Below are 20,045 nucleotides of genomic sequence, written 5' to 3'. Positions count from 1 at the left end.
TGTATTGCTGTAACAAAGTTATTGTATTGTTTTAAACTTGTTATTGTATAGTCGTGCTTTCTAATTCTTTTTTTTGTTTGTACATGCTGTAGGTTGATTGTTTTTCTGACTTTTTGGATACAAGGAAAACAGCAAAAGAAGGAGTTCTCATTAACACATTTACATTCGTGAATGTTGATTTTGAATGGAAAGCGAATGTCAAGGCTGATAAGGAATCGGGATTTTTTACCATGTTTCACATGCTCACATATGAAGGGAAGCACGAGCAAGGATTGTATGCGGTTAAGAAGAAAGTTGAGAGGATTCCTATATGGCTTGAGATGGTGGCTATTTTGTTGATGTCAGATGTCAACGAGTCAAGAGCGTCTCTTTTGGAAGAAGTGGAAATTTTGAGGCGGAGTATATTGGAAGTAGAGAAAGAACTTTTAAAAGACAGAAGATCAGGGAGGAAAAGGGTTAAAACAACAGCCGTTACTGGTCCTTCTCGGCGAAACACATAAAAGAACAATTGATTGATTCTAGATGGATTTAGCAAACAATTCTAGATGGATTTGTTGGATAATCTAATCTTTAGATAGCTGTTATTGATTGACTGAACAAATTTGATGTAGATGTTATTGATTGACTGAACAAGATAGTGTTTTTGTAATGCCTATAAGTTGTTATTGTAATATCTCTAGACAGTTATTCAAATGATCAAATGCAATTATTTTAAAGCTTTCATGTAGCTGATTATTGTAAAGCGTTTGCCCAATTATTTTAAAGCATCCCTCTGATTATTTTAAAGCTCTCATCTATCTGATTATTGTAAAGCTCTTCCCCAATTATTTTAAAGCATATCTTTAATTATTGTAACAAATTGGCAAGTGCAAAGCATTATCAATTACTGTAAAGCATTATCAAATTAATATATTTATGGAAAAAAATCAGAACAATTGCAAATAAACTCAACATCAATTATTATAAAGCATAATTGTGATTATTGTATAGTTTTCACATGATTATTAAGTTATTCAAATGATCAAATGCAATTATTTTAAAGCTTTCATGTAGCTGATTATTGTAAAGCGTTTGCCCAATTATTTTAAAGCATACCTCTGATTATTTTAAAGCTCTCATGTATTTGATTATTGTAAAGCTCTTCCCAAATTATTTTAAAGCATATCCTTGATTATTGTAACAAATTGGTAAGTGTAAAGCATTATCAATTACTGAAAAGCATTATCAAATTAATATATTTATGGAAAAAAATCAGAACAATTGCAAATAAACTCAACATCAATTATTGTAAAGCATAATTGTGATTATTGTATAGTTTTCATATGATTATTGTAATAGCGCAAGGTATTATTAAATGAACAAAATCAGAACAATTGCAAAAAGATTCAACATCAATTAATGTAAAGCATAACTTTGATTATTGTAAAAGTCTAACACACTTATTGTAAAGTATACCCCTGATTATTTGTAAAAAAGTCTAACACAATTATTTTGCAATCTTGCGGTTATTGTAAAGCATAATATGGATTATTTTAAAACGTAATCTTGATTATTTTAAAGCGTAATGCATTTTTCATTCTTCTTCTTCATCTTCATCTTCATCCTCCATTTCATTTTCCTCTTCATCTTCTTCCTCCAAAGCATGCTCAACAAACGGATTTGGACAGTTTCTCTTGTCATGGTGTCCCATTTGTTTGCAGTTATTACATAGCCTCTTCGGTTTGCTCGCCTTCTCAATTGCCTTATCCTTGTTTGATTTCATTCTCTTGCCGCTTCCTTTGTTTTTTGCAATCTTTGGTGGAAGAACAGTAATATTTGATTTTGCTGAACAACCTAAGAGCATTTCCAGTTCTTGATCCTTTGTCAAGCTCTCTTTGGTTCGATTTATTTTCTCTCGGAATTGTAAAAGCATCAAACTTAGCTCCTTGATTTGATTTTCAGGCATCGAGTTAAGAACACTTATTGTTGCATAAAACTCTGACCATACCCTTGATAATTCCAACTTTCTCAAATCAGTGGGATCGTAGTCTTGCAATAACTTTCCATCCAGTCCATACAAAGGCTTTCTATATGATTTCTTCGTCCATCTGGTTTCGATGTACTGCTCCGGTATGCTTTTGCATCCTTTTCGATATAATCCATATAATGTGTTTACAAAGGATTCCTTTCCTCTCAAACATCTTGCACGTACATGTTGTTTCCTTTGATTCGTTATTGTGAGCAACCTGCATTACAGTGTAGTTATTTTAAAAGGCAAACAAAGTTATTATATAGTTCAACATGAATTATTTTATGCAGACTAGCAATTAACACCAAGGTAGAAGTCCTTCAGTTTTTTTAATGGTAAAACACGGTTATTGTATTCTTTTATCACAGTTATTGTATGTTAAAGTAAAAAGACAATTATGTTTATAAAATTGAATAACCTGAAATATTCTATGCTTCCTATAGGCATCTTCAACATTTATAATGTGCATGTTTCCTTGCTCAGAAAACCCCCTAACGGCACACGAACAGGGAGCCATTTGCACTTGCTCTTGGAACTCATAGAAAATAGTATGTGTGTAGATTTTAGAGGCATGTTTCTCAATCATTGTCTTAGAAGAAACCTGTGGCAATGTGCTGTCACTTGCAGCATCAAGAAATCTGTGATTATAGCGTTGTTGTTCCATTGCACTCTGAAAACGCAACCAAAATTCTACAAGTGTGCCATCTATGCTCTCAAATCTTTTGAAATAACTGTTTTGACTCTCTGATCTTTGTGTAGTTTTCAAAAGGCAGCCTAAAGGCAAATCCCTAAAGTAAGCAGGTATCCATTTGTGCCTTTTGTCATACATGTATGTCAACCAAGTATTATCATTCAACTCAAAGTCATTAATCACTTGAGTCCATTTTTCTTCAAACTCAATGGGTTCCAAGTCAGTATCCCAAACAACTCCACATATCCGCTCAACAAAGTCAGTCTCCTTATAAATCTGTGACTCAACTTTATCGGTAAGTTTTTTCATTATATGCCACATGCAGTAGCGATGTCTTGCTTTCTTGAATACAGAACGCACCCCGAGTTTAATTGCCGGATCTTGATCAGTAAGAATGCACTGAGGTTCCTTGTTGCTCATAAAATTAAGGAACTTCTTAAACACCCAAATGAATGACCCATCGTTCTCATGATCGACAAGTGCAGCAGCAAAAGTCACTGATTTTTTGTGGTTGTCAACACCAGTGAATGGGGTGAAGGCCATGTGGTACTTGTTAGTACCGTAAGTAGGATCAAAGGTGATGGTGTCCCCAAACAAGGAATAATTCATTCTTGCTTGTGCATCTGCCCAAAAGATTTTAGCCAAACAATTATCCTCATCAACTTGATAAGCATAGTAAAAACCATCTTGTGATTCAGAAAGCGCCTTTAAATAATCGAGAATCATGTCAGCATCCTTGTCACCTATATAACATTTAATATTTCTTTTGAAGTTCTTGAATTCTGTGAGAGATGCACCAATGTTTGCATACCCATTTGATTGTTCCGCCAGAATTCTAAATGTCTTGGTAGCCCCGATGTTGAGTTTACAATTGTTAACAATTGTCTGCTTCATGTAAAGGTTAAGTGTTCTTACGTTTTTCTGGAATTCCCGTTCTTTGAGTGAGCAGAGTCTGTGATTATGACCTTCATAAAACGTATCAATAGCAAACCCTATTAGCTCCTTAAGGTCATTGAATACAGCACAAAACCGTATTTTTGCCTTGCAACCAAATCTTGTTATTTTTGTTTTCTTTGGCTCTACGGATCTTTTCCTCTTCTTTTTCTCTTCTGTGTTTTCAAATTCAACAACAGGTTTGAGTTTTTTGCGATCCTCTTTGAATCCATGTCTGTTGCAGACCATTGATTTTTTGTCTATCAAACCATCACGGAATCTTGTTCGTGTGTACTTTCTTCGTATGAAACCACAAGCCACAGCATATAAATTGTAAAACTCTATTGCCTCCTCCAGCTTTACAAACATTAACACCAAAGCAGGTTTGAAACCATTTTCTACCATCCTATTCCACTCCTCACTGCCACCTGGAGTATATCTCAATCCCAGATTATGGATAGTATTTTCTCCTGTTTCAGACGCAACAATAGGTGTAGAAAAAGTTGTTGCATTGGTAGTATTAATTTCAATGCCTGGAAACATTAAAACAGGAGAACTGTTATGGTATTATTAATTTCAATATCTTAGATTCTATACAAAACAAAACAATACAACCTCTACAAAGACAGAGTTATTTTAACGTTATAATGCAGTTATTGTATTATACAAATGCAATTATTCTATCAGAGAGGGGAGTGTTTTAGTGAAATTGGTAGCCTAGTCCACCACAATACACACACAGTTATTTTAATGTAGTATTAAAGTTATTTCATTATTAAAGAGTAGTTATTGTAAGGATTTTTTTATCAGATCCTATAAAATAGTATTTATTATGAAAAAAACAATCTCTGCTACAGCAGTTATTTTAACGTTATAATTCAGTTATTGTATTATACAAATGCAATTATTCTATCAGAGAGGGGAGGGTTTTAGTGAAATTGGTAGCCTAGTCCACCACAATGCACACACAGTTATTTTAATGTAGTATTAAAGTTATTTCATTATTAAAGAGTAGTTATTGTAAGAATTTTTTTTGTCAGATCCTATAAAGTAGTATTTATTATGAAAAAAACAATCTCTGCTACAGCAGTTATTTTAACGTTATAATGCAGTTATTGTATTATACAAATGCAATTTTTCTATCAGGGAGAGGAGGGTTTTAGTGAAATTGGTAGCCTAGTCCACCACAATGCACACACAGTTATTTTAATGTAATATCAAAGCTATTTTAATACTATAAGGAAGTTATTGTATTATTGTAATCCAGTTATTCAAATACTAGATATTGAATTATATCATGAATGAAAACCTACATGCAATTACTGTTATATTATGTAGTTGTTATTGTTATTATAATGACAAAATGAGTAACAATATGAAAACAATCTTCATGCAATCAGTAATTTTTACAAAATACATATCAACCTAATAACAACAGTTATTATATCAGCATTATGTCACAAATTTACACCTGAATTCATCGTTGTTTGATTATCAGCAATATTATCAAGCAGAGTAAGCGTTTGATCGTTTGAATTCAGCATCGTTGAAGCTGAAATTTATGGAAAAAACACGTAAATCAAGTCAGAATTTGTTATTTGATTCAATTACTGAAGTTATTCGATTATTAAATCAGAAATCGGAAGAAATATCAATACCTTTAGTCGATTTTGAAGAATTAGGGTTTTCGGAGAATTGTTGATCAAATTTCGAAAAATTGATGAACAAATTGATAGTTTTAATTGAAAAAATCAAAATAATAAATGAATTGTTGATCAAATTTTGAAGAACTGATGAATTTGTTGATCAAAATTTGAAGAACTGATGAAAAAATTTCGCGTGGTTTTTTGATGAACAGAGTGTTTGATCAGTAGAGAGAGAAAGGGGGAGAAAGAGAGAGAAAGAGCTGGGAAAATTATGACGGCTCAAATTTTGATAATTGGGTTTTGTCAACTCATTTGCTTATATATGCGGGGGAAACTCAAGAAGGGAATTAATGGGTAAGATTAGATCTCAATGAAGGGCTAGAAATCAAGCTCCCTTAATTACCTCCCCAACTCAATTAAATTTCTCACTAATCACTCCTTCCCTCATTATCACACTCCTCTCACTCTCTAAATCTCACTTTCACATTCTCTATCTAAGAAAAACCAAAACAAATAAAGCCAAAAAAAATCTGAGAAAAAAAAAACCCACACAACCCCTCCTTCCTCCGGCGACCTAACCCACCGCAGCCCCTCCTTCCTCCGGCGCCGTTCCCTTCCCCTTCCCCGCCACTGACCTCGCACCACCACCCAACATTCCCTTCCCCGCCGTCGCCCCTTCCCCGCCGTCGTTCCCAAGCCCGCCGTCGCTCTCCCTCAACCTCTCCTCCTCCTCTGACGCCACCGACCAGCCTCCTCCCTCCTCATAGCCGCCTGCTACCTCCTCCCTCCCCAGATCCCCCTGTCACCTCTCCTCCCTTCCACCACGCAACACCTCTGCAACCACCACTCTCCTCCTTCCACCACGCACCACCTGAAACCACCACTCTCCTCCTCTCCTACTGTTTTTTTTTCAGATTCATTTATTTTTTTTATTTTTTTTCTTTTATTTTGTTTTTTTTTTTATTTTTTTCATTTCGGTTTTTTATTATTTTAGATCTAGTATTGGTGTTTATTTTATTTTATTTTTATTTTTGTCATTACATATTATTTTGTGCTAAAATTATAGATCTTGTTTTTTTAAAAAAAATTGCACAACCTTCAAACATTAAAATTACATAAACTTTAATGTTATTTTTTAAAAGTTTTAGATCTTTAATATTGTGGGTGTTGTATATTTTTTTGCTAGGTTATACGGACTATATTTTTTGAGATTTGGTATTTAAAATCTCGTCTTATTATTATATTGTCTTGTTTTATATTTTACAAATCTCGCCTTGTTAATATCCGTTAAAATTACACTTTTTTCTGTTAAATTACACTTTTTTTTGTTAACACTTTTTTCTGTTAAAATTACACTTTTTTTTGTTAACACTTTTTTCTGTTAAAACTACACTTTTTTTGTTAAAATTACATTTTTTTGTTAAAGTTATAATTTTTCTGATAAAATTACACTTTGGTTGCTTAAAATGACACTTTTGTTGTTACAATTACACTTTTGTTAGCTAAAATTACACTTTTGTTGCTAAAAATTACACTTTTCTATGTTACAATTACACTTTTGTCTGTTACAATTACACTTTTGTTAGCTAAAATTACACTTTTGTCTGTTAAAATTACACTCTTTTTTTTGTTAAAATTACACTTTTTTTTGTTAAAATTACACTTTTTTCTATTAAAGCTACACTTTTTTTGGTTAAAATTACATTTTTTTCTGTTAAAGTTACACTTATCCCTATTAAATTTATCCTCTCAATGACTAAAGTTACACTCTTTGCCTAAAGTTAGACAGACTAATTTGGACAAACTAATTTGAATAATTTGGACAAACTAATTTGAACAATTTGGACAATTTGGACTAACTAATGGCGTTATTTACGACTAAAATTGGACTAAAAATACAATATTTACAACTAAATTTGAGCTAAAATTATACAATTTTGGACTGAAAATACAAAATCTGGACTTAAAATACACTATTTACGACTAAATTTGGACTAAAAATACAATTTTGGACCGAAAATATACTATTTACGAATAAATTTGAACTAATATAACACTATTTACTACTAAATCAAGAGTAAAAATACACAATTTGGAGTAAAGTTACACAATTCATTTATTTTGAGTCATTGAGATTGTGCAATTTCAATCATTGTCCACTAAAGTGTAACTTTAGTACATTGATAGTATATATCTTTTATCGTTTTATGAGTGTAATTTTAGTGCATAAAATTGTAATTTTAGTCCAAAAAAGTGTAATTTTAGTCAACAAATGTGTAACTTTAATCCACAAATGTATAACTTTATTCTACAAAAGCGTAATTTTAGTCCACGGAAGTGTAATTTTAGTCCATAAAAGTGTAATTTTAATCCAAATTGTATAACTATAGTCCAAATTTGTGTATCTTTAGTCCAAATTGTGTAAATTACAAATAACTCTATTAATTAGTCCAATTTGTGTAATTTTAGTCCAAATTTGTGTAACTTCGGTCCAAATTGGTCTAACTTTAGTCCAAAAGCGTAACTTTAGTCATTGAGAGGGTAATCTTAGTAGAGATAAGTGTAACTTTAATAATAGAGATAAATGTAACTTTAATGAAGACACGTGTAATTTTAAAGGAAAAAAGTGTAATTTTAAAGGAAAAAAGTGTAATTTTAAAGGAAAAAAGTGTAATTTTAACGGAAAAAGTGTAATTTTAACGTTAAAAAGTGTAATTTTAACAGGAAAAAACTGTAATTTTAACAGAAAAAAGTGTAATTTTAACCGAAAAAAGTGTAATTTTAACGGAAAAATGTGTAATTTTAACGGTAAAAAGTGATATCAACAAGAAAAAAGTAAAAAATGAGATTTAAAAAATCAAATCTGAAAAATGGTAAAACAAATCAAAGATCTAGTGAAAAAAAAAGTAAACAATGAGATTTCACAATTAATAGATTTAGTACTAAAATCAAACTATAATTTGTAAGAATGCCAATAACCGGAAAAAAAAAAAAAAGACCAAAACATCAAAATTGAAAAAAAAAAAGGAAATGAAAAAAAAAACGGGTCAATGAAAATTGATCTATTTTAGTAGATCTAAGATTAAAATAAAAAAACTCACAAATTTGAACCAATATTATATAGCAAGACGATATATGAGAAAAAAAAAGCAACAAAAAAAATAAAAACAACACCTAAACATCAAGTTTTTTTTTTAAAAAAAAAAAAAACGAAAATTAAAAAAAAAATGACGTTGTGGTGGCGGTGGTGGTGGTGACGGCGGCGGTGGCGGGGTTGGCGACTGTGGTGGTGTCCGGTGGGTAGTGGTAGGTGGATGGTGAATGAGGAATAGATGAGTAAATGATTTATTTGGATTTTTTGGGTTTTTTATTTGTTTGATTTTTTGGGTTTTTTTTCTTGGGTTTTTTTAGAGAATATGGAGAAGTGAGATATAGAGAGAGAATGAGGAGATGTGATAATGAGAGGTTAATAATTAGTGATGAGAACTAATGGAGTTAATGGGAAAATTAGAGGAAGAGAGCAAAATTAGAGGATTAACCCTCTTTTTTGTGTTTAATCCTACCCCTTCATTTTCAAGATCCAAAGGCTCACATTGAGACTTATGGACTCACATGTAAGTCCCTCTAAGGGCCATTGGATGGCCTCAATGGATGGTTGAGATGAATTTGATTAAAGGCCATTAAAAAGAAAAGGAAAAAAATGTGGATGGTTGGATTGAGATGGGTGGTTGAGATTGAAAATTACCAAAAAAAATTACCACTAATTAAATTTCTATACACTAATTAATTTTTCTTTCTCTCTCAAGCCCCTAATTAATCAGTTTTGAGTTTTGGCTTTCGGAAGTGTAAATGTAATGTTGTATGAGTTTTACAAGTGTAAATGTGACGGAAATTTTGAATTTATATAATTTTAACACTTTACAAGTGTAAATGTGAAGTTTTACTAGTGTAAATGTAACATTTTAAGAGTGTAAAATTTATTTTTTGTGACGGAAATTTTGAATTTATATAATTTTAACACTTTACAAGTGTAAATGTGAAGTTTTACGAGTGTAAATGTAACATTTTAAGAGTGTAAAATTTATTTTTTGTGACGGAAATTTTGGATTTATATAATTTTAACACTTTACAAGTGTAAATGTGAAGTTTTACGAGTGTAAATGTAACATTTTTAGAGTGTAAAATTTATTTTTTGTGACGGAAATTTTGAATTTATATAATTTTAACACTTTACAAGTGTAAATGTGAAGTTTAACGAGTGTAAATGTAACATTTTAAGAGTGTAAATTTGAATTTTTGTGACGGAAATTTTGAATTTATATAATTTTAACACTTTACAAGTGTAAATGTGAAGTTTTACGAGTGTAAATGTAACATTTTAAGAGTGTAAAATTTATTTTTTGTGACGGAAATTTTGGATTTATATAATTTTAACACTTTACAAGTGTAAATGTGAAGTTTTACGAGTGTAAATGTAACATTTTTAGAGTGTAAAATTTATTTTTTGTGACGGAAATTTTGAATTTATATAATTTCAACACTTTACAAGTGTAAATGTGAAGTTTTACGAGTGTAAATTTAACATTTTAAGAGTGTAAATTTGAATTTTTGTGACGGAAATTTTGAATTTATATAATTTTAACATTTTACAAGTGTAAATGTGATGTTTTACGAGTGTAAATGTAACATTTTAAGAGTGTACATTTGATTTTTTGTGACGGAAATTTTGAATTTATATAATTTTAACATATTACAAATGTAAATGTGATATTTTCCGAGTGTAAATGTAATATTTTAAGAGTGTAAATTTGATTTTTTTGTGACGGAAATTTTGAATTTATATAATTTTAACATTTTACAAGTGTAAATGTGATGTTTTCCGAGTGTAAATGTAGTATTTTAAGTGTAAATTTGAAGGTTTAAGAGTGTAAATTTGGTCCTTTGAGTGTGACTTTGGTCCTTTATAAGTGTAACGTTGGTCCTTTTACGATTAAAACTTTAGTCCGACTCCCAACAAACACCACCAACGCCGTCCTCCACCACCAACTCATATCCACGAAATATATGAGTCCAAATATATATAAATTTAACGAGTGTAAATGTTCAGATATACGAGTGTAAATGTAAATAAATATGAGTGTAAATGTTAAGAAATATGAGTGTAAATGTACACAAATACAAGTGTAAATGTTAAGATTTATGAGTGTAAATGTAAAGAAATATGAGTGTAAATGTTAAGAAATATGAGTGTAAATGTTAAGAAATATGAGTGTAAATCTGAAAAATGCGTGTAAATGTAAAGAAATACGAGTGTAAATGTACAGAAATATGAGTGTAAATGTGAAGAAAAACCAGTGTAAATGTAAAAAAATCTACTATATAATTATCAGATCTAAAAGTTTAAATACTAAAACTAAATCTGAAAAAACCGACTGCAAATACGAGTGTAAATGTAAAGTGTAAATGTGAAGAAAAACCGAGTGTAAATGTAAAGAAATACAAGTGTAAATGTAAGTAAATACGAGTGTAAATGTAAAGTGATACGTGTGTAAATGTAAAGAAATGTGAGTGTAAATGTAAAAAATATGGGTGTAACATTAAAAAAAAATATGAGTATCTATTTTATAGATCTAAGAATAAAAGTAGATCTAAAAATTTTTAACTGACCAAACATAATCCATGACATAAAGGCACAAACAAATACACAAAACAAACCAATCAACAAAACCTTTATATATATATAAAAAAAAAAAAAAAAAACAAAACAAAAAAAAAGACGCTAGAACATAACAACATAAAAGAACAAAACACACATCAAAAAGCAACCCATCAAAAAAGACGCTGGAACATCAAAACATAAAGAAATTAACTTTTTTTTTTTTAAAAAACAAATTAGTGTTCAGATCTAGAAATAAAAGAAGTGGAAATGGTGGAGGCCGGGATGGACGAGAGGGGGTGGTGGTGGGTGTTTGTGGTGGTTGTCGTTGGTAATGGTGGTTAGATCTAAAAGAAGAAAGGGGGAAGTGGCGGTTGTGGGAGTTTTTGGTGGGTGTTGTTGGTGGCGGCAGTCGTGGGGTGATGTGAGGCGGTGGTGGTTGTCGTGGGGTGTTGTTGGTAGGCGTGCGTGTTTGTGGTGGTTGGCTGGGTGGTGGTGTCGATGGGGTTGGTGGGCGTGGGTGGGTGGCTGTGGAGGTGATCGGTGGGGTCGGGTGAGGAAGAGGAGGAGGGGAAATTTGAAAAAAAAGAGCGGAGGCGACGGGAATGGTGGTGAGTGCGGCTGTGGTGGTTGTGAGTGCGGTTGTGGGAGGTCGGGTTGTGGTGGTGGCGGTTGGTCGGTGTAGGGTTGTTGGGGAAGAGGCGTTGTGGCTGGCTGGGTGGTGGGTGGTGGTAGTCGGGTTGTTAGGAGGGAGTTTTTTTTTTTGGTTTTTTGAATTATTTGGTTTTATGGAATTTTTTTGGTTTTTAGAGAGATGGAGGGAGGATATTTGTGTGATAGGAGAGAGAAGTGAGTGGAAAAAGAAAGGTTTTATAGTAAAATTAAGGGTTGATTAGTGAGGTAGTGAGAGAGAGTGTTTTACATTAGCATTAATCCCTTATTTTAGCATTAATCCCCCACTTTTTCCCTTCAATCTCATCCCTTCATCCTATCTTTTCAAGGGTCCTAAAAAGGACTTATGGACTCAATGTAAAGAGGTGGACTCACTTGATCCTTCCTCTATATATATATATATATATATATATATATATATATATATATATATATAGGATCCGGTGAGAACGATCACTCGGTGAGAACGGTGAGAACGCACTATATACATTAGAAAAGATATATATACAAGGTACACTTTTTTTTTTTTTTTTACTAGATCTCAGAGACACTTTTGACTATCGTAGGTAAACTTTTTACCAGAATTCTATATACACTTTTTAATAATATAGATTTTTTTTTTTTACCAGATCTCAGATGCACTTTTGACTATCGTAGGTACACTTTTTACCAGAATTCTATATACACTTTTTAATAATGTAGATACACTTTTTTTTTTCCAAATCTCAGATGCTTTTTTCTATCGTGGGTACACTTTTTAAGTGAATTCTATACACTTTTTAAGAATGTTAATACACTTTTTACTATCCTAGGTACACCTTTTACCTCAATTCTATATACACTTTTCAAGAACGTAGATACACTTTTTTCCTATACTAGGTACAATTTGTACGAGATATGATTAATGTATCTTGATATTCTAATTAACGTATCTAATTGTATTTTTAATGTTTCCGAAACGAGCGATATGAATGATTATACATCACCGTACAGTCAATACCCACAAATCTAAAATCGTAAGCACTAGAAATGATTCAATTCTATGATTAAACAATGGCTGGATTGCAAAATACTACCTACTATAGTCAATTTTTTTAAAAATACTACATATTATACTTATTTTTTCAAATTACTACCTACAAAACTACAACTTTTCCTAAGTTGCTACCTAATACCTGAATTTAGGACTTAATTAACCATAATTAACCATTATTAGATAACTTTCATAGTTTACCCCCTTTTTTAATTCAATTCTACATAATCTACTCATAATGCCCTTATTATTGATTCTTTCTTTTTCATCCTTTTCATCCACCCACCACCACCACCATCAACATCCACCACCCTCAACAATCATCACTATTAGTAGTCACCACCTTCACACCCACCACTATTTATCTCACTCAATGTCACCACTCTTACAGTACATACCATCATTCTAGCCGCCTCCGATCCAATCCTACTATCTTACTTCCACAATTGCCACAGAAAAATCGTTCACCACCGTAACCCTAACCACAACTATCATTCTCGTCTGCCTTCTGCTACAACCTAGCTCCTTAACTCGTTGTCGCACCTACAAGAGTCGTACTCCTTAGATCTAGGGTGGCGTTGTGGTGGATACGTTTAGGGTGTGGCTGGATTAGGTCGAGCAATGTTAGGTTGTGCGTGTGGTTAGGTTGTGGTGACGCGGTGACGGTGGTGGTGGTTGATTCTTGTGGTGCTAGAAATGGTGAGGATGTGTTAAGGAAGTGTTTAAAGAGAGGCAAAATGGGTATTAACATATTAAAATCTGAGTTTTTGATCATTTGACCTCAATTAAGATCTAATTTAGGTATAGGGTAGTAATTTAGGAAGATTAGTAACTTTATAGGTAGTAATTTGAACAAATAAGTATAATATGTAGTATTTTAAAAAATCTTGACTATAATGGGTAGTATTTTGCCATTTTTCCTTGAATAAATGAACAACCCAAATTCATTCTCAATTAATTTTGTAGCAACAATGCGAATGACCATAATCAGGATATCCAAGTTGCCACAAATCCAAAAATAATGCATCTGACTATGTGTTTAATGCATCTAACATCATTATTATACTGAACATTTCTTATAAAAACCGCAAAAAACAATGGGTTATTTGATAGGAATAATCCAACCTATTGACCATCTTCTCATAATAATCCAAAATTCAATTTACCTCAAAATAAACCATATTATTACTCTCATTCTCCCATACTGCACTTGGGCCATTTTTTACCTCTAAATTCCGGTAAACTATCAAGTCATTTTATTAAAGCCTACTTTCTTCTTCCTCCTCCATTAGGTCCCTTTGTCAACAACACCACCAGTCTATGTACCACCCTACACCCAGCTCACCACCACGCCGCACCTACCCCTCAACCCAGCTCGCCACCACGCCATACCTATCTACAAGCTCCAACTAGTCTTCATTATTACTGTTATAATTTATTATTTCCCTCACTTTTTCTAATTTTTCAACAATGGCCCAAAACTTCCAATCTTTGAAGAGAAACACCAACGGTGAAAACAATGATATGGATCTTGTTCTGGGCATCAGTTTCTCTAGCTCTTTATGCCTTTTCTAAACATCAGCATGGAAATTGCTGCTTTTTTAAGGGCTTTATGGTGGCGTGATGACGTTGTTGTCTTATCTCTTGCAACTCTCCATGTAATCGAGCTTCGTGGGACGATTTCTGTTGGTTATTGGATGCAATTCAACCCTTTTCTTCTCACTCTTTTATCCATTTTCCTATTGGTTATTGCAGTTTATACTAGATGCTGCTTTTGATTTGTAATGCAGCTACCAAATTGATTGGTTTTAGTTTGCTATTGTAGTTTAATTTGTTAAGTAGCAGGGTGTGGCGTGGCTTCGAAGGTGATGGGAAAGTTGTGGTGGTCAGAGGTTGTCGGATCCAGGTAAAATTTCTGGGAAATTAATGGTGTTTTTTTAGCGTGAGGTTGATTCCGACTACATGAGACATAATTGTTAGTGGGAGAACGTTTTCTGGACGGAGACCAAAATTTATGGCGAGTTGGAGTGTCTGGGTGGGTGATGATATGGTGGTGAGTGGTGACTGGTGGATGGTTGGCGTCGGGTGATAAGGGTGAAGGTGATGGGTGGTGACTGGTGAGGGTGAAGGTGATGGACCGATTCCTGTTGGGTTATACGGAAGTTTATTATTATTAAGAAAAAAAATAAAATATTGAAAGTAACCCATTTAAAAGGTAACCGGTCACTTAGTCTATTTTGAGAATAGACTACTCAAAGTAGGGTTTATTCTGAGATTAAATGTAATTCGGATTATTTTGAGAATACCACCTATAGTTTGGATTATTACTCTCAAATAACCCAAAAACAATCCCCAATTCCAACACACTGATCCCACCTATTCCTATTTTTAAATATCAATCCATTTCCACCTTCTTCAACTCACGGAGTCACCCTCCAGCACCACCTCCATCACCGAGTCAACTCGCCCAACTTTCTCTTGTTCCTTCACCACAAGCTTCACCCAACCTTAATACAATGAAATGACATTTGATTGACATCAAATCAAATTACAATCAAATGTAACATCTACATACATACTATAACAATGCTGATCAACAATGCATATTATATCAATAATGCAGCGAGAATCGGTCGAATTTAGGGATACGAATTTCTTACAATTCCATCTTTCTAAAGTAAACTTTGATAAACTTTGACGATTCAATTAAAAATCAGTGGAGGAAACTGAGAATCTATCGAAGAAAAAAAGCAGCGAGAAGGGATCGACAATGTCGAGACGGCAGACGACGAGTGTTCACTGAATTAGTCGCGGCAGAGCAATGGCGATAACTGTGACTGAGAGAAAATACGCTGAGCGAGAAAGAGACAGGGATGAGAGTAGAAATGGAGGATGTGGAGTTCGTCGGCGTCCGGTGGTGACGGCGTTCGGCGTCGTCTGATGGTGTTGGTGGCTTGCCGGCGATTATTGTGGTGGCTGATGTTAGGGGAGAGGAATGACGGGGACGTTTGTTTGGGTGATTCATGTTTGGGTTACTGTGACTTGCGAGATAAAGGGTGGGCCGTTGATTTCTTTCATAATCCTATGGTTAATGAGCGTTCTCACCGTTCTCATCGAGTGTTCGTTCTCACCGGATCCCAACTCTCTCTCTCTCTCTCTATATATATATATAGGATCGAGATCCGGTGAGAACCACCCATATAATGAGAACCATGAGAACCACTTAACTACCCTTGGATCTAATAATACACAGGCTGAGATTTTTTCGCGCGTCCCTCCCAAACCCACCTAATCTCGGTCATTTGTAAATTCTGCTTTCTCTCTCATCATTCTTTCTCTCTCTCTCTCTCTTCAACTCATCTATCGACTATCAAAACCTTCCGCCATCGCCTCTTCGATAATCAATCCTTAACTTTCTCTACAATCGAACGATAAATTCTTCGACAATCAACCGTTCGACGCTGCTTCAATCAATGAAGCCTTTAAATTCGAGGTAAATTTCGATCTTCATGATTATTTGTTGTGAAATTAGTTGAATTAGTTGATTAAATTAGATTGTTCGTGAAACTAGGGATAGATTCATCGATTAGAATTCTGAATTGAACAATTATGCTTCTAAATTTAGGGTTTCGTCAATTAAATTGGGGAAACTGAGAAATTAGGGTTAGGGGATTTGAGAAATTTGTTGAAATCATGAAATTAGGGTTTAATTCGTCTATTAAGTTTCTGGATTGATAAATTATGCTTCTGAATTTAGGGTTTCATAAATTAAATTGGGGAAAGAATTAGGGTTGGAGACCGTTTATGTGCATCAAATTCCTGTGTAGCCGCATCAAAGTGTGATTTTGTGAATAAAATTGGCTTAATTAAGAAATTAGGGTTGGAGAAATTGTGAAATTGCCTACATTTGTTAAAATCAGGGACTCAATTTCATGAATTATACTGTTGTATTGTTGCTTATTTAAGTTTTGACATTTCTTGTTGCAGCAATAATGACAAAGACAACTTCTCAATACTATCAAAAACTTCTTCAAATGTCATTACAAACGAAGGAGCGAATGTTGAAGCTAATGCATGTCAGCCTATATTAGAAATATCTGCAATAGCAGTTGAACATGATGTTCCTGAAGTTGTGACTTTCGAATTTGTTGAAGGTACAATTCTATTCATCCTGGTAGTTGCTTGATGTTTTCAGCTTTTCTAAGGTAATTAAGCTTAGTTTTTAGGATACCCGTCCTCTGTACATGCATGAAATAAGGTTCAGTGTGCATCAAATAAGGTTATAAGGTGCAAATGTTGAATTAGTAGTTGCGCTTTGACTCGGAAAATCTGCTTAAGGTATGGCTGCTGGCAGTGTTCTGTATTTTTGTCACCTATGAAAACTCTATTAGTGTTAAACTTCTCAGACTGGAATTTATGATTCATGAAAGCTATATTTTGCTTGTTGGATAGAGTAGTTAAACTTCTCAGACTGTCTATTAGGGAACACGATCTGCCTCCTATTTGATGCATGTAGAAGTTTATTTCATGCACATATATCACTTTCCCATGGATGTATAATGCAAGTATTAAGACACCCTCGCTTTGGAAAGTAGAACGGTGTTGTTCTATACATGTGGTTATGTAATAGAATGTTTATGGTCAAGGGGAGTGTACTTGGATTATCCAGCAACACTAATTTGTGAGAGTGTAAATCATATTCTTTTGTATCCCTCATCTTTCTTACTTTAATTGCACCACATATGCAGATATCATAGTAGAGGAGGCAGAGGACGAGGAGGCAGCAGAAGGTTCTTCAAGCAACACGAATCGGGTTTTTGAGTGTCTCAACCATCTTAAGCCTGTTATTGGTATGCTATTCGATAAGGTTGAACTAGGTGTTGAGTTTTATGAAGCATATGCAAAAGAATGTGGGTTTGTGACTAGATTAAGCTCACAAAAGTCTAAAAATGGTGTCGTTATGCATAAAAACGTTGTGTGTAATAAGGCTGGAGTATGTGACGCGAAAGGGAAAAATCACAGGAGGCAAAGGATTAGGATAGAATGTCCTTCTTGTATTAAATTTAAGCGTATTTTGGAGGAAGGTCTTGATATGAGTAAATACCAAATATATGATTTTCATAAAGGTCATAATCATATGCCACAAATACCATCAACAATGCTACATTGGACACAAACGAGAGAGTTGAATGTAGTTCACAAAAAAATGATAATTGACAACTCGAAAAATAACATAAGTGCAGTTAAGTCGTATAGGTTGTTCAAGGAGTATGTTAGAGGTTATAGGAATGTGGGTACGTCATTGGAAGAATTTAAGAACTTTTCTAGAGATATCAAAAATTATTTATCAGAGGGGGATGCTCAAATGCTTATTGAGCATTTTATGAAGATAAAACACATGTGTCCATCTTTTTATTTTAATTTTGAGGTAGACGAGATAGGTCGATTGTCACATGTGTTTTGGGCTGACCCTATTAGTATTAAAAACTATTTGCTATTCGGGGACATGACCTCTTTTGATACGAACTTTATAAAAAACAAGTATAGGATGATATTTGGCCCTTTCACGGGGGTGGATAATCATAAGAGATGCGTGACCTTTGGGGTTGGACTTATTATTAATGATAGCAAGGACTCCTTTGCTTGGCTATTTACGAAATTCGTAGAGGCTATGGGGGGTCGTCATCCAGTTTGTATGATAACTGATGAAGATGCGGGGATAGAAGAAGGAATGAAATTAGCCTGGAAAGACAAGGTACAACACAGATATTGCATGTGGCACATACTAAAAAAGTTGCCTGAGAAGGTAGGGCCTGTAATATGTAAAGATACTGAGTTTCTGAAGAAGATAAACCGATGTGTTTGGAGCGAAGACGTGGAGCCGCCTGAATTTGAGGAAAGGTGGACAACACTAGTTGAATCTCATGGGTTGTCGGATAACGAGTGGCTTAAGGAGAAGTACAACATTAGAAATATGTGGGTTCCAGCTTACTTTCGCGATCTGTTTTTAGGAGGTTTGATGAGAACGACCTCCAGATCAGAGTCAGAAAACCACTTTTTCAGCAACTTCACTAATCCTAATTTAACCTTAGTTGAGTTTTGGATGAGATTTGAGAGTGCAATGGATGCACAAAGATGGACTCATTCGAAACTTGTTGCACAATAAAAAAAACTCCTTCCCCCAGTTGTCGACTCATTAGCCCTAGAAAAGCATGCATCAGAAATCTACACTCCAACAATTTTCGGCGAGTTTCAAAAGGAAGTCGAAGCAGCTTGCTATTCATGTGGTGTTGGGGATAAAGAAAAAGATAAAACCTATCCAATTCTATACACCGATATCATAGATCAAGTTTGAAACAAAACGTATAAGGTTGGTTCTAAGAAGGATGATGTTTCAGTGGTATGCACTTGCAAGAAGTTTGGAAGACATGGAATACTCTGTCGACATGCTTTGTGTGTCTTCAAAGATCAGGGAATTCAGAAAGTTCCAAGTGACTACCTGCTTAGTCGGTGGAGAAAACTAGCAACCTGCCAGCCAATCTTCGGCCCTAATGGCGATTTTGTTGCGATTGTACATCAATGGATGTACGAGAAAAACAAAGTTGGTGAGTTATGGTCAGAGTTGTTTACTTGTGTGGCACTCGTTGAACAGAGTCCTGGGCATTGTGATGAGTTGCTTGGGATTTTGCGTGAGTTCAAGGAAAGGGTAAAAAATGCCCCTGATGAAAGTGGCAATACTGGTATTGCAAAGGTAAAGGACAAGAATGCTGAAATTGGGATGCTTTTAGGAACAAACATCCCTAGTGAGATTAAGGTTTTGCCTCCAAGGCAGTGCAAAAACAAAGGCTCGGGGAAAAGGCTGATCTCACAAAGAGAACGAGCTTGGGAAGTGAACAAGAAAGCGCTAAGAAAATGCGGGGCCTGTGGGGAGATGGCGAACCACGACAAGAAGAATTGTGACCGAAGGACAACCGACAATCGAGAGTAATTTTTTAAAGAATATTTAAAGCATTCGACATTTGCCTTATTGAAAAATTCGGGATTTTTATTTTATTTGATAGATGTTGGACATTTGCCTTATTGAATAATTCGAGACTTTTTATTTTATTTGATAGATGTTGGACATTTCCCTTATTGAATAATTTGGGACTTTTTATTTTATTTGATAGATGTTGGACTTTTTTTCTTAAAATGAATGAATGTAAAACTCATAGAATGTAAAACCTGAGTGTTACTGTCACCATTATTTCGTACACATACAACGGTATTTCATGCACATACACATGTATTTCATGCACAAAGAACGTTATTTCATGCACACATTAGGCGAGTATCAAGAAACCTTACGACGATTAATTTATTCACTGTTTCACCAGATTTGGTAATCCAAAATGAGAATATCCCAA

At 34.0% G+C, this 20,045-nt stretch overlaps 2 protein-coding genes across 2 annotated transcripts; one reads left to right on the top strand and one right to left on the bottom strand.

Annotated features, from left to right (window-relative positions):
• Positions 1-2,066: 2,066 nt before the first annotated feature.
• LOC141646239 (protein FAR1-RELATED SEQUENCE 5-like) lies at positions 2,067-5,176 on the bottom strand. Its single transcript, XM_074454203.1, has 4 exons — positions 5,104-5,176; positions 3,879-4,165; positions 2,427-3,701; positions 2,067-2,225 (listed from the first exon to the last, which is right to left on the bottom strand). Exons 1-4 carry the CDS (start codon positions 5,174-5,176, stop codon positions 2,067-2,069), a joined length of 1,794 nt encoding a protein of 597 aa, XP_074310304.1.
• Positions 5,177-18,310: 13,134 nt separating this feature from the next.
• Positions 18,311-19,627, top strand: LOC141646227 (uncharacterized). Its single transcript, XM_074454199.1, has 2 exons — positions 18,311-18,653; positions 19,107-19,627. Exons 1-2 carry the CDS (start codon positions 18,311-18,313, stop codon positions 19,625-19,627), a joined length of 864 nt encoding a protein of 287 aa, XP_074310300.1.
• The last annotated feature ends 418 nt before the right edge of the window (positions 19,628-20,045 follow it).

The sequence above is a fragment of the Silene latifolia genome, chromosome 1 (assembly GCF_048544455.1).
Source record: "Silene latifolia isolate original U9 population chromosome 1, ASM4854445v1, whole genome shotgun sequence".
In the NCBI taxonomy this organism is placed as follows: domain Eukaryota; kingdom Viridiplantae; phylum Streptophyta; class Magnoliopsida; order Caryophyllales; family Caryophyllaceae; genus Silene; species Silene latifolia.
The sequence above is the reverse complement of the archived record's forward strand: the minus strand, read 5'-3'. Positions and strand labels throughout refer to the sequence as shown.